We start from the raw sequence: 14550 nt of genomic DNA, 5'->3' as shown, positions 1-14550 counted from the left end.
GTTGTCTGAAGAATTCGCTGAATCTCTTAGCGCTCCGTCGACACACGGGAAGGCTGTGTGCTGGCATGTTTCCTGCTAACACGACCGTCTGAAAGCGCCAGAGGGTCCTCAGACAGCCTCCGCTTCACAGCGGTCCCCAGCTCGCAGCAAAGCAAGAGCACCACCTCTGGAATATTTTTAGGAGAAGGCAGGCGAATTAACTCGCCCACTGGGCTTGGGACCCCTCCCCCACCCTCATTCTCCCCAGGGTCCCGATTCATAATCTGAAAAATCCAGGGCCCCCTCTCAAAAAAGGGCTGCCTCAGAGATCTCAGGTGTTTAGTGTCTCCAGATGGAGTTACTGTTTGGATGACTTTTTAATAGAATGTCACTCTTCCTCCCAAACCTACACCGAGAACTGTGTTTCTCTGAAACCACTTTTTTAGAGATATAAAAGAAGAGACACATGATAGGATTGGTTTAAAAACAAAAAACCCTTCAACTAGACAGAAAGTTTTATCACAGGACAACAAAATTCAAGTCATGAGGAAGCCTGCACAGTGAGCCACACGACTGTCAGGCAAGCCACCCGCTTTGGCAGTCGTAGTCACTCCCACGAGACAACCGGGGTCCGATTCTGGCGTGGCGCCCCTCTCCGGACCTGCCCGTGTCTTCCCTGTGAGGACATCTCCCAGGGCACAGCCTTGCCACATCAGAACTGCACATGTTAGCGATTACTGCAAAATGCACAGGTGGCGGTTAATACAAATGGAACTTGAACTCTGTCCACTGGGAAAGTGCAGAGCCCAGGGTCCCCTTGGCCCAGCGCGCAGCCTACGACGTGAGCTTCGAGTAGCTGGGGGGAGAGAACCGTCTTCGCAGGTACTTGAGGACGTAGAGGGGGAGACAGCTGACCAGAGTGATGACAGAGACTTTCCAGAGGAAGGACAGGGTGGCGATGAAGTACACATCTGCAAAACGGGAGAAGACAGCAGTGAGTGCGTGGAATGTTCTGGAAGTTGTAGCGTGCCCCATGCAGCAGTCACTGTGAAGCCAAGAGACAGCTGCTTCCCTGACAAGCGCACAGCCCGATATAAGCTTCTGCCACCACCCCCACCCCCACCCCCCTGCTCTGGAAGGGGACAAGTAGGCCAGAGGCACACACGGCCTGTCAGCTCGAATCTCCTCACTTTCCCTCTTCTCTGTCTGACCTGCTCCGGTAGTTTCCTGCTCCATACCACGAGACTTTCAACAACTCCAGTAGAAAAATAAAACTGCAGATGTTTCTGATTTGGACTCTCACAGAGTTTCTAAATCCATTCACTGGTGAACACAAAGTGACATTCAAATGCAGGGTTCAGCTTCCCAGCAACTTTTCCCTGTCTCTGTGATGCTCACAAATGGCGGCCAAGGGGCCTGCAGCATGCCACACAGTGGGCCATGCCCCCTTGTCCTTGCAGGGCTTAGCCTTGGGCCTCTGACTGAGGTCAGGGTGCTTCCTTGGGGCCGAGGGGTGGTAGAGCTCAGGTGCTAAGGTTTCTGAGCTGTGCCTCTCAACCCTGCTGCAGCCAGAGGAAACCCCTTCCCCACTGCTGAGCTCAGGGAGAAACAGCTGGTGCAGGCAAAGCACCTACTAAGTGCCGGGTGTGGGGCTCCAGCCCTGGTTGAGTACTGGCCTACACTCAGCTCGCCCAGGGCTTTGGCTACTCCATGTCAAAGGCCACCAAGCCTCCTGGGGGCCCATGCCGTTGTGCGCATAGTGGGTGCTCATAGAACCTCCTCTGGAAGACAGGACAGGCGTGAAGCGTCTAAGCGCTTGCTTCCTGGCCATAGGCCTTTTTGTCTGGGAAGCAGAGAAAGAGCCCTGACCAAAGGCACTTCCCCAGGTAAAGCAGAGTTTCTCCGTCTTTCTTACTATGGTCCCACACAGCCTCTGCAGATGATGTTTCCCCTGAATCCACCTTCTCCATGAAATCTGAATATGTCGCCAGTTCCCACGCACTTGCTATGACGCTGTGCCTTGCACACAAAAGAGTAACATCTGTAACATCTGTTCACCCCAGCCAGGGTCCCATCCCTTGGAGGTGGGGCCACAGCCCCCAGTGGGGAATTCCTGAGGTCCGGTCATGCCGCCCCCTCCCCACAGCAGGCCTCCCCTAGGGGTGCTGTACCCAGAGGTCCCTTGGGGTTCCAGCAGCTCCAGGTCACAGGGGAGCACGAGCAGGGAAGCGGCCTCAGGGCAAAGCTCTCCCTGCTGACAGGGAAGATGACCACCCAAAGAGCCCTGCCTTAAGGAAGGCAGACTCTTAAGTGTGCGTGTGAAAACACCAAAATAAAGTGGGCCATGTGCTGCCTCGGTGCTGGCTTGTTGGGGTGGTGAGTGGATTCTGGCTGAGAGAACCCAGATTTGGGTTCCGAGGCACAGGCGGAGGGGGCCGGGCTGCCTGAACTGCGCCTGGGCTGGGCGTGGGGAACAGAGCTGGCACAGGGAGCCCCTCAGCACCTGCTGGGATGTGGGCTCAGGTGCATCTACCTCACTCCACCCTGTGGCCCGGGCGCCTCTCCATCCCTACAGGACCATGGGATTCGTTTTTTCCAAATATTCAAGGTCTGCAGTTAGATGAATTAGAAGACATGGAGCCCAAAGATGTGGGTCTACTGTGCTTGCTGAAGTAAATGATTCTCACTCCACGCAGCCCCCTCTGTATGAGCTTGGGGTGCAGCCAGGGCACAGCGCCTGCCCAGCCAGGGGTAGCTCCAGCCTCCATCCCCAGCACTAAATAAGGGTGGCACAGTGACAGATGGGGAACCCCAGCACTGGGAGGCCAAGCCGGAGAATGGTAAGTTTCAGCCCATCTTGACTAAGCAAGTGAGTGCCTCAGTGAGACCCTGTCTCAAAGGTATTTTAAAAGTGGGGGGATGCTGAAGAAGATAGCTCAGCAGTCTAAGTGCCTGCCTGCAAGCACAAGGACCTGGGTTCTATCCTTGGTACTACCTGCTGTGCCAGCCACTGAAACCGAGCGCAGTGCTACATGCCTGTAATCTTATTGCCGGGGAGGATGAGACAGGAGGATCACTATGAGTCTGATCTGCACAGTTATCAAATAAGTAAATAAATAAAATTTTAAAAAGCAGGGGCTAGGGATGTAGCTCAGTACAAAGGCCCTGGGCCACACCCCGGTACCACAAGCAAGCACACACTCTGGTCACATCCAGCATCATCACGTCCCCGTGCTAACTCACAACTGCCACTTTTTCTGGGGTACCACAGTAAGGAAGAGAAGAGGGGCAGTGAGTGCAAAGGGGCTCTACACGCCTCACTGTTGGGAAGGCCTGGGGCGGATGCCTCTGGCCGGCAGCAAGCTTACCGATGAACTCGTGTAAGAACACCAGGGAGGCAATGTAGCAGGCCAGGCTGAGCAGCTCAGCCACTGTCATGAGCCAGTGCCAGGTCTGGATGGTCAATGCCACCATGAGCAGCTCGGTGAGGATCAACGACGTGAAGGAGATGGCCACGATGTGCACGAACTCCGACTCAAACAGCAGCAGCGCCCCGTACATGATGGTGCTACCTGGAAACACAGAAAGAAAGCGAGTGCCCAGGCCCTGGCAGGTGAGCTCCGCGCACGGCCCCCAGAGCCAGGCGCCAGGCCCTCACACCGCCCCCGGATCCTTCACACCGACGTCAGAGGTACGAGTCTGCGGCTACCTGAGGCCCATGAGTGGTGCATTACGGAGCAGGCCAGCCCCTGCTTCTGCTGTTTTCCCTTTGACCTTACAGACTAAAGAATCTGTAACTGCAGAGAAAGAAAAAGCTAGTCGGGAAAAAGGTGAAAGGACAGCATGACTCACTGGAGCTGAGAGAAGACAGAAATTTAAGTCTTTCCTCTACGATGATGGAGGGAGACACACAAGGACAGAAACGGTACAAACCCACTTCCAGGAGGCACCTGCAGCAGCCCAGGGCCGGAGGCAGGACGTGGGATGGTGATATGGTGTACACAATGCCATTCAGAGAGGACAGAGCTCAGATGTGCAGGATAAAAAAGAGCTAGGATCTGGCAGGCACCAGGGACACCCTCCGCAGCCCTGGGCTGGCCACCACTGATGGCCAAGGCGACAGGCGCGAGGCCACGTGCCACTTTGCCTCATAAATGCGCACAAACAATCGAGGCTCCCGGGACGGAAGCTGCGAGAACCCCACAACTCTGCTGAACATGGGAAGGGGAGGGGCGTCAGTCTCCCCTGCACCCCAGTGACTGAACAGGTTGTGTTCTGTTTGACTCAAAAACACTAGCAGCACGAGGGTGTTACAGGGATGAGGGGCCGCAGGGACAGGAAGCGCAAGGTAGGGACACAGCGGCGGGCCCCAATTTAAAATTAGAGGCAGGATTCACACTTTCAACCAGATACATGGTACAGACCTAATAACTCAGTAGACATAATGACTGTACAATACTTTATTGCATTTCTTTAAAACACACACACACACACACACACACACACAGTTTCAAAGACAAATTAAACCTCTGCCAGTGAACTCAGTGGTCTCTAAATTTCTTTTAATAGTGTTGCTCCTTGGTTTAAAAAAATAAAAATTAAGAGAACTCAAATACACATGTTCATTTATAAGTAATATGCGTGCCTGTCTGGGTATCTAAAAACAGCAGGAGCCCTGCGCAATATATTACCAGCATTATAAAACACACAACACAAAGTCTAAGTGGAGTGAGCAACAGCTAACGGCTGCAGGAGAGCGCGGCTCTTCTCCTGTCCCCGCGCCCATCCTTCGGAGCCACTGTGGCCTATGGGACCCTCTCCAGCAGCCACTGACCGCGATTTCCAAAAGCCGTGACTCGCTCTCTGAGCCAAGGTACTAACATCCAAGAAGGCAACTGCTTTGTGTTACACGGCACAACACACAAGCGGAGCATCCCTGTGTGCACTGCTCAAGACCAGAATGGTTTTGACTGTGGCCTTTTTCAAATGGTTGGGACAGCCGCATACGCACAGCAAGGTGGCCTTGGGGGGAAGGGGGCGAAGTCTACAGGTGAAACTTAGGTGTTATGTCCACTACCCGCGCTTACCCACCGGCTCCACGCCCTGTTTCTCCTGCGCCTGCCGGGGCCCTGCCTTGCCCCTGAGGTCGGGTGCGGAACTTCCAACCTCCTATCAGGGCTCGAGGGCTCGTGGAAGTTCTGATTCTGGAGCATTCTGCACTAGGGATCCTCAGCGTGCAGTTAGACGGCTCCATGACCCCCAACAGGCAGCCCGCGCCACGGAGCCCCTGCCCCTCCTGTCACACCCGCCCGCTCTCTGAGGGCCACGCTTCTCAAGTTCCACAGGCTGGGAACGAGGCTCCCGGGTCAAGGGTGGGGCACAGGGCGACAGGAGGCTCCCTGTCCTTACCTTGATAGATGCTAATCAAAACCCAGATTAAGAATGTCTTGTAGGACAGCGGCCGCCCCTAAAGAGAGACAGAAAGGTCAAATAGCAGATGGCCATGGGTGACCTGTGGCTCAGGGTGCCACCAGCCTACCCCTTCCTTTCTCCCTCCCCAGACGGCCACCTGCCTGTCCTAAGCCAAACCAGCTGACATATCCAGGCACATAAGAGGAAGCAGGCTGAAGGGAGACAGCCCTAAGCTGCTTTTAGTGAAAACCCCAGAAGTCATTTCACACACACACACACACACTAGGCGTGCACACTTCCTGGAAGTGCCGTGAGGACACTCACAGCCCAGATAGCAAATGGAGCCAGTGCTGTGTTTAGCTGCACGTTACTGTGCTGTTTTGTTTCCTACGCGGGGACTCATACTGCTTAAGGAAAACACGAAGGCCCACACTCCCCAGAAGTCTGAGCAGCCCCATCAGCCAGACCCTGGGAGTCCTGTGAAGGGACAGGAGAAAGCCGGGAGGGATGGGAGGAAACAGAGGGAAGGAGAGGGAGCGAGGAGGAGGGGAGAGGTGGGTAGGGAAGCTCTGTCACCTTGAGCAGGTCCTTATAGAGCTCGGGATACAACATGGCAACTTCCGACTTGACATCTTTGTCCAGGACCAGAGAAAAAACGGGGAACATGGTATAAATTGTGGAGTACCTGGGGACAAAGGGGACAATTGGGGCCGTGCAGCAGAGCCAGCTGCCGTGTGCCCCAGGGCACTGCTTCCACTCCCTCCCGTCACACCTGCCCAGCTTTTCAATGCGGGAGACTTGAGACTGAGATGTGAAACAGCCCGGGCTCCCCGCGAGCCTGCTGGCTTCCGAACAGCTACACAAGGAAGTCTCCTAACAGTGTGTTACACAAAAGTGCTGAGGAGGAAGATGAAAAGGGCAACAAGGATCAAGCTCTGTGTGTGTGCATGTGTGTACCTGTGGGGGTGACGGGACAAGCTCAGGGAAGGTGGCCAGGAGTAGGCATCTGAGTAAACACCCGAGGAGGAGGAGCAGCCAGGCCAGTACTGGAGGAGCGTGCTGCACGCCAAGAACAGGCTGTGCAAGCGTCCTGAGGCAGGGGCTGCGGCTGCTGGCAAGAGCAGTGCGGGCGGGACTGAGGGGGTGAGGCAGACGGGATGGGGGAGGCCACAGGGAGCCCCTGGCTACGTTCTGCCATGTTCTTTTACTCTGCCAGGACTTGACAGGTGCCGTATTTTTCCAACTAGAAGAGGTATGATCCAGCGCATCTCTCAGGCTGATCTGACTAGTAGGACATAAGAAGAAGGGAGGGGGACTGTTGACTCACTGGGGGGCTGGGGGGGCCCTGTGTGCATCGGGGGCACCAGATAACCAAACCCCACCTGCCTGTGTAGCCACACCCAGAGCGCCTTCTCTGAGAAGGTCAGGAGGTGCCCTGTGACACTGCAGGCAGGAACAGAGTAATCCCACGACAGCAAATGTCCAAGGGACACCCTTTTGGTCACCATGGCACCCAGCAGCCACCTCCACACATGTGCATCCTCCAGAGCATGGCTGAGTCTGTGACCCATCCATCCGGATCCCACCTCACCTCCTCCCAGGGGCCACGGATGAGCAGGGGACCCGAGCGTCTCCACACATTTCTCCTCCCTCTGTGGCATGTTAGGGAAGTCGTGTAAATACTAAAACCTTGGGGGATTTCCTTACCCAATGATGAGGAATCCTTGGTAGAGGGGAACAGAGGCGAAGTAGAACACGGAAGAGAAGACAGCCTGGAGAGGACAAAGGAGGGCGTCACCCAGAGTCCTGATGGAAGCCTCGAGGTGCACACAACAGAAATAGCACCAGCTGCTGTGGAGCCCGCTGTGCTGGAGACCCATGCGCTACAGAGCACAGGGAGTTCCTGGAACCAGCCCAAGTTCAAGGGCCATTAGATCATCCCATTACATCAGTGAAGAAGATGAGGCACCCAGGGTATCTGGCTGGCCTGAGACCACACAGCTCACACCTGAGAAAGCCAGGAGTTGGTCTGGGGTAACCCGGCCCCAGAACCACACTCAGCCCCTGGAACAGTGGCTCCCAGGGCTGGAGCCAGGGAGACTTTGCACAGGGTCTCAGCGCGTGTCCAGGGGAACCCTGAGGTCAAGCCTGCAAATTGCCCACGCTGTATAGAGAGACACATGAGCAGCGGGCCGGCCCTGCGGGGCTCCAGCCCAGCTGGTCTCTGGAGCTCGCGCTCCAGGTGATCCTCCGGTCCTGCCACCTCCACGAGGCACACAGCACCCAGCCACCAAGCTCACGGACACTGACCTGAGGAAGGCCGAGGCATGTCTACCCCAGCTCCTGGTGGCTGGTGTGGCAGACAGGGCTACACTTCTTAAACTATGCATCTGAGTATCTGCAGGTCTTTTTAGAAGAGCACAGGACACGCTGCTTTTGCAATTAGACACACCCAGTGGTAGTATTTACGAACTCTTGTGGAAATGTCCAACTCCTGCTTTGGAAGACAGCAGCTCCTGGCAGGGAGGACCAGGTAGGAGGAGGATACTGGCGGACATGTATGGGCTAAAGACGGGCAGCAGGGGTCAAGTCTGTCTCCATGAGGACAAAGCCAAAGCAAAGAGGCTTTGCAAACAGTCGCCTCTGAGAGGGAGGCAGAGCCACCTGGCACTCACACGGCGCCTACCCAGAGCTTCCCCAAGCACCCGCCATGGTCATGCACCAAGGTGGCTCCTGGAGAACCTGTGCTCACTATGCAGAGCTGAGAACAACTGCCACCAGGTACCCTGGCCACAAGAAGCCCCAGAGTCCCTGGGTCACACTGCCAGAATCTCGGCACAGGAAAGCGCGCTTTCGGATGTCTTCTCCCCTACAGGACAGTTTGTAAAACCCTCAAGAAACTAGTGTCTACTTTGTAAGTGAGCCTCAGGAGCCCTGCTCTCCTCGGGCCGTGCTGCCACGAAGCCAGCACCTGGACAGGGACCCTGCAGAGGAAAGAAAGACGTGCCAGAAACCAAAGTCTGGGCGCAGTCCATAGTCATTCAGCACAGCGGACTGCGGAGAAAGTCCATCTCCTGGCACAAGGAGCCATGCCTTGTTTTGGGATTTTTTTTCTGAATCTAAATTAATGGTAGCATCCGGGCATTGCAGCAGGCAGCTCACCCAGACTGGCTTTGGGGTCTGTGCCCAGGAACAAGCTCAGTAATCTCCCAGGGATCGAAACCATAGCAGGACCCATTTCATCTGATGAATGAACATAAATTAAAAGTACAGATGCGGTCTGATGAACCATACCAGATGTTTAGCTTTACATCTTTTTGATAAAAATCATTTTAAAGCCGCATTCACAAATGCAATAGATATTTAAAACATAAAATCACCCAAGCAGGATGATAGGGTGATTTTAAATTACCTGCTTGGGTGATTTTTTTTAAATTTTATTTTCATCTTTTTAATTGTATTTGGTCATTACAGGGTCTCACTGTGCAGCTCAGACTATAGTGATGCTCTTGCCTCCCCAGCGCTGGGGTTACAAGTAGGCACCACCACGCCTGGACTCTGAGGCCGGCTCAACTTGTGCTGGGGGTGGGGCTGGCGAGGCATGTGGTGCCAGGGATCGAGCCGCAGTCCCTGAGCTTGCCTAAGCAGGTGCTTTAGCCCGCTGAGCTATCTCACTGGCCCTTGGGTGATTTTACTGACAATGATAAGGACACGTCCCATTTTGATGCCTCAGAAAATTCTGTTTTTCAAAGTAGCCAGGTCCAAGGGTAAGGTATATCCCCTACCCCCACTTTACAGGCAGAAAGACTGAGGCCTGGAGTGATAGTGACTTGTTTACAGCCTCGCAGTCCTTAATGGTACAGTCAGGAAGTGATGTGGGCTCCGGGATCCACCACTTCTGTGTCCTCACCATTACACTGGGAACATTGGCACCTCGAAGCCCAAGTAGGAACACAGCCAACAGCTTTTCAACGCCCAAAATGTTTTCTTTCCTTCCCTTGGGCCTCTTGCCTACAACACTCATAGCTACCTAATGACAGACTTTGAAGGAGCTGGTGAGAGAGAAAGCGAACGAATACACACTCTAAGAGCCTTCCTTGAAAACTGACACTGGAACAAAATGTTAATCCTCATGGGACTCAACTTCATAAGTTCACAGGACTCAGCTCTATGCTTACCTGGCTTTGTTATGAACTGTAAGTAGAGAAAAGGCTTATTCTGTGGTGATGTAGTCACACACACCTGCACAAGGGAGCAGCTGCCCAGCCACCTGCAGTGTGGATCACATGCACCTGTGCAGAGGAGCAGCTGCCCGGCCACCTGCAGTGTGGATCACACACTCATGGGCCGAGAGCAGCTGCCTGGCCACCTGCAGTGTAGATCACGTGCACCTGTGCAGAGGAACAGCTGCCTGGCCACCTGCGGTGTGGATCACACACTCGTGGACCGAGAGCAGCTGCTTGGCCACCTGCAGTGTGGATCACATGCACCTGTTCAGAGGAGTAGCTGCCCAGCCACCTGCAGTGTGGATCACACACACCTGTGCAGAGAAGCAGCTGCCTGGACCTGCAGTGTGGATCACACACACCTATACCAAGGAGCAGCTACCCACCCACCTGTAGTGTGGATCACACGTACCTGCACAGAGGAGCAGCTGCCCAGCCACCTGCAGTGTGGATCACACGCACCTATGCCAAGGAGCAGCTGCCCACCCACCTGCATGGTGCTGATGCAGAGGCTCCTGTGGATCACAAACTGGCTGAGGGCAGCTGAGCGCTTATAGCTGTTCCGGCCGTGCACCATGAGCAGCCGGCCGAGATGCTTAAACTGAGTGATGGAGAAGTCCGCTGCCAGAGAAGCTTGTTTTCCTTCCTAAAATCCAACACAAATGGGCACCGTCAGAAGCACAAGCAGTCAGTGCAAACACATTGTTTAAATTGGAAAAACAAGACATGGTAAGGAGATCCTTGAAGAGACTCAATAAAGAGATTCTTTGGTTTCAAGCTATACGTGGTTGGTGGTCCAACTAAATCTGATTTAAGAAGAGGAATTTATTTAAATAAAAACATACTAAGTCACAGATAGTTATAATTTGGAAGTCAAACAAACTTAGCATTAAGCCTCCAGGGTGCAGCCTATCTAATGTGTATCAGAAGTGAACAACCACACCGCGGTATCAGAATTATGTATGTTATGAAATCCAGGCCCCGCAGAGGTAAACGTAAGACAGTAAAACTCACGATGCTCCTGACAACAGTAAACGGAACACTCCTGACATACAACTCTGCAGAAGTGGAAGCCCGACAGTGCCACCGTTAGTGAAATTCCCTCGTTTTCAAAGGTATGTGACTGACATCAGAATGGGCCAGAAGGACAGGAAGGCCTCCTGTTGCTTCCCCTCTGTGACACACCCGAGGCCAGGTCAAATCAACCGGGCGGCAGGTGTCCCGGGGCATCCTGTAACTAACTGTTCTGAGCACTTCAGAAATACCCATGTCTTGAAAAATGCCCCTCCTAGGACAGAGAAAAGAGAAGTGTTTTACATTAAAGAAGATTAAAGAGACACGAAATCATGCTAACAAAAGAAATCTGTGATCCTTGATTAGCTTCTGGTTGTTTTTTTTTTCTTCTTTCTAGGCTCTAAAGACATTCTAAGGACCACTGCAGCAAAGCCTGTGACTATTCTGCACAGCAGCACCGTGACACCCGTGTCCCGTTGGGAAGGGATGCTGCTGCTCTGTTGCTGGAGCAGGAGCCTGTGTTTGTCTGTGCCCCAGTGCTGAGGGGAACACAGTAGCTACAGCTGGGCACCTCGCCTGCAGCCCTTCCAAGAGAGGAGCCAACAGAAGCTAAGGCCAAAAGAAAGGGCACCGGGCATCATTCTCCTTCCAATCCTCTGAACAAATCTCCTCTTTTGAAACAAGAGGTTGAGAAGTAAAGCTCCTGCATACTCTAATGGAGAAAAAAATCTAAGATGTAACAGATTTAAGTGAGCTGCATGCCAAAATGCAAATGTTTTTCATCTAAAATTATACACAAATATCTATACATGTGTAGAACATGCATATGCATTATATATAACAAATATACACATACTAAATACACATGTAAAAAATGTACACACACATAGAAAAAATTTTGGAAGAGTATTTCATGTTAATGGTTTGAGGCTGCTGTACTTGCTCTTAAATTATTTGCTTTTTGCGGTCAGTACTTACTGCTTTTATACGTTAAAATATAAAGGAATGCAAATATAATCATAACACAAACGTTTTAGGTTTATGTAGGAAATTGTTAAAGATTCCATCAAACGTGAGCACACTGAAAGCCTATGCTTGAGGGGTCTGTGCAGATTTCAGACACAGTATCTTGAGCCAGCCAAATAGCTCAGCGAATTAAAGCACCTGCAAGCAGGCTCAGAGGCCTGGGGTTCAATCCCTGTCCCTGCCCTGCCGGCCCCACCCCTGGGGCACGCTGAGACAATGACTGAGACTGGGCGTTGTGGGGCGTGCCTATAATCCCAGCTCTTGGGAGGCTGTAAACAGATGGATCACTACAAGTCCGATCTAGTAGTGAGATCCTGAACGCCCTGGACTGTTTCCTAAAATACAGACACAGTATCTTATGCAAGACCACTTACCTCTGCAACCACACACACACACACACACACACACACACACACACACACACACACACACACTCATCTGGTTGACTGAGAACACCAGAGAAGCAATAAAGCACGAGAAAAGAAAGAAAAAAGGTTCGTGAATTAACCAAACTCATGATGACACAGGACACCACATACAGGGGAGCTTATTTCTCCTTCTTGTGCAACCTTTATACCTTCCGTAGAGTTCCAGCACCCTGGGGGCTAAGCTTGCCTCTCCTCCCTCCGAGATGCAATGGGGCAGAGTAGATCATTAAGAGATAAGCTCAGAGCTGATGAGGTGGGAAGGACAGAAAGATTATTTTGTAGCTCCCAATTTCTCAAAATTATAGCCACCAGCTGGGTGCAGTGGCTCGCGCCTGTGATCCTCACTACTTGAGAGGCTGAGGCAGGAGGATCACAAGTTCTAGGCCCGCTTATGCATAACCTAGTAAGACCCAATCACAAAAATAAAATTTTAGTAAGGGCTGGAGATTTAGTTCAGTTCTCCCTCCGCTCAATCCCTAGCACTGCAACTAAGTAGGTTGGTAAAGGGCAAAACTTGCCACTTCTTCCCTAACGCTGAGGACAGCAGCACGTGGCCTGGTAACAGGGCTGAGCTCAGAGGAGAGGCTGGCAGCGCAGTTACTATGCCCTAAGAAGAGAAAACCACGACTTCTGCTCTAAATCTATCAGCAAGCGATGTCAGTGTGGATCCGTAAGCTGCAGTGCTACGTTTCTGGGGGTCCAGGGAACACACAGCTCCCCCTGTTGTTACTCTCACTTCAGCCGCCATAAGCAGCCCACTGGGTCTCAGAGGGGACAGGACACCACAGGGCACCCAGGCGAGAGCAGCAGAGCAGCGAGCTCACCTTGCCTTCCACCCCCACGCCGCAGTCAGACTCCTGGATCATGCTGACGTCATTGCCTCCATCACCTGCAGGGAGCACAGACCAGAGGAGAGATGAGAAGGCAGAAGGGGTCGTGGCCCTGCACCCCGCCTCACCCACAGTGAGTGCTCTGTGTGCCCCACCTCACAGACATCAGCGCCAGGGGCACCGGAGACTTGCAGGGCCACAGCACTGAGCAGCCGCACCACGTCCACATGATGTGCACGCCAGCCCAGGATTCCCAGGCAGCTTGTGAGTGCCACCGCTGCTGCAGGGACTGGCACTGACCATCCGAGCCTCTGCAGTACACTGGGCCGGCACCTTTCCGGTGGGACCCTTTGCATCCTGAAAAGCACTGCACAAAGAAGTTGCTGCTACTGCTCCCACTCCAGCGAGGAGCGAGGCTCGGCTCAGGTGAAGCCACCCGGAGCACCCCGCCAGTAGAAGCCAGCAGAGAGAGGGAGCCCAATCACAGTGCAGAGTGTGGTCCCAGGCAAAGCAGAAGAGGCCCCTGGACCTGTTGCACTTTCTCAAAAGGAAATATAAAAATAACAACAGCTGTACACGGCAGCACGTGTCTGTCACTGGTGATTCCAGCTACTTGGGTGACTGAGGCTGGAGGATTGCAAGTTCTAGGCCGGCCTGAGCAGCTTAGCAAAACCCTGCCCTAAAACAAAAGATGGCGGGGGACGTAGCTCAGTGGTGGCATGCCCCGGGCTTGGCGCCCATAGTGCAAATAATAACAACAACAAATAAACTAGCCTGGGAAACCTGAATACGTCAGTAGGATTCAATTATTTTTGTGAAAAATAAACTCAGTGTAAGACTAGAAGGTTAATAGTATAGGGCCCCAAAGAGCTGCCTATCGATTGTGCAGGTGAGTTTATACCGCATAGGTGAGCATACCTACTGTGCTGGTGCGCTTGTACTGCACAAGTGCACTGACCTATTGTACAGGTGAGCTTATCTGCCATACAGGTGAGCTTACCTACTGCGCAGGGGAACACACCTACTGCACAGGTGAGCTTACCTACTGTGCAGGTGCACATACCTACTGTGCAGGGGAACACACCTACTGCACAGGTAAACATACCTACTGTGCAGGGGAACATACCTACTGCACAGGTGAGCTTATCTACTGCGCAGGTGAGCTTACCTACTGTGCAGGGGAACACACCTACTGCACAGGTGAGCTTACCTACTGTGCAGGTGAGCTTACCTACTGTGCAGGTGCACATACCTACTGTGCAGGTGAGCATACCTACTGCGCAGGTGAACATACCTACTGCACAGGTGAACATACCTACTGTGCAGGTGAGCTTATCTACTGCACAGGTAAACATACCTACTGTGCAGGTGAGCTTATCTACTGCGCAGGTGAGCTTACCTACTGTGCAGGTGAGCTTATCTACTGTGTAGGTGAGCGTACCTACTGCGCAGGTGAACGTACCTACTGCACAGGTGAACATACCTACTGTGCAGGTGCACATACCTACTGTGCAGGTGAGCTTACCTACTGTGCAGGTGAACATACCTACTGTGCAGGTGAGCTTACCTACTGTGCAGGTGCACATACCTACTACGCAGGTGCACATACCTACTGCACAGGTGAACATACCTACT

General features: G+C 53.0%; 1 protein-coding gene across 1 annotated transcript in view; it reads right to left on the bottom strand.

Annotated features, from left to right (window-relative positions):
- Positions 1–458: 458 nt before the first annotated feature.
- The window catches only part of Atp9a (ATPase phospholipid transporting 9A (putative)), a 126354-nt gene continuing 112262 nt past the window's right edge, over positions 459–14550 (bottom strand). Inside the window, exons 22-28 of the mRNA XM_023720691.1 lie at positions 12910–12974; positions 10108–10263; positions 7099–7163; positions 5968–6076; positions 5389–5446; positions 3348–3551; positions 459–950 (exon numbers count right to left, since the gene is read on the bottom strand). Coding sequence (XP_023576459.1) covers positions 814–950; positions 3348–3551; positions 5389–5446; positions 5968–6076; positions 7099–7163; positions 10108–10263; positions 12910–12974 — 794 coding nt within the window. The 3' untranslated portion in view covers positions 459–813. The remainder of the gene's footprint in view (positions 951–3347; positions 3552–5388; positions 5447–5967; positions 6077–7098; positions 7164–10107; positions 10264–12909; positions 12975–14550) is intronic.

This window comes from Octodon degus, unplaced genomic scaffold, assembly GCF_000260255.1.
Source record: "Octodon degus isolate 3935 unplaced genomic scaffold, OctDeg1.0 scaffold00077, whole genome shotgun sequence".
NCBI lineage: Eukaryota > Metazoa > Chordata > Mammalia > Rodentia > Octodontidae > Octodon > Octodon degus.
The sequence above is the reverse complement of the archived record's forward strand: the minus strand, read 5'-3'. Positions and strand labels throughout refer to the sequence as shown.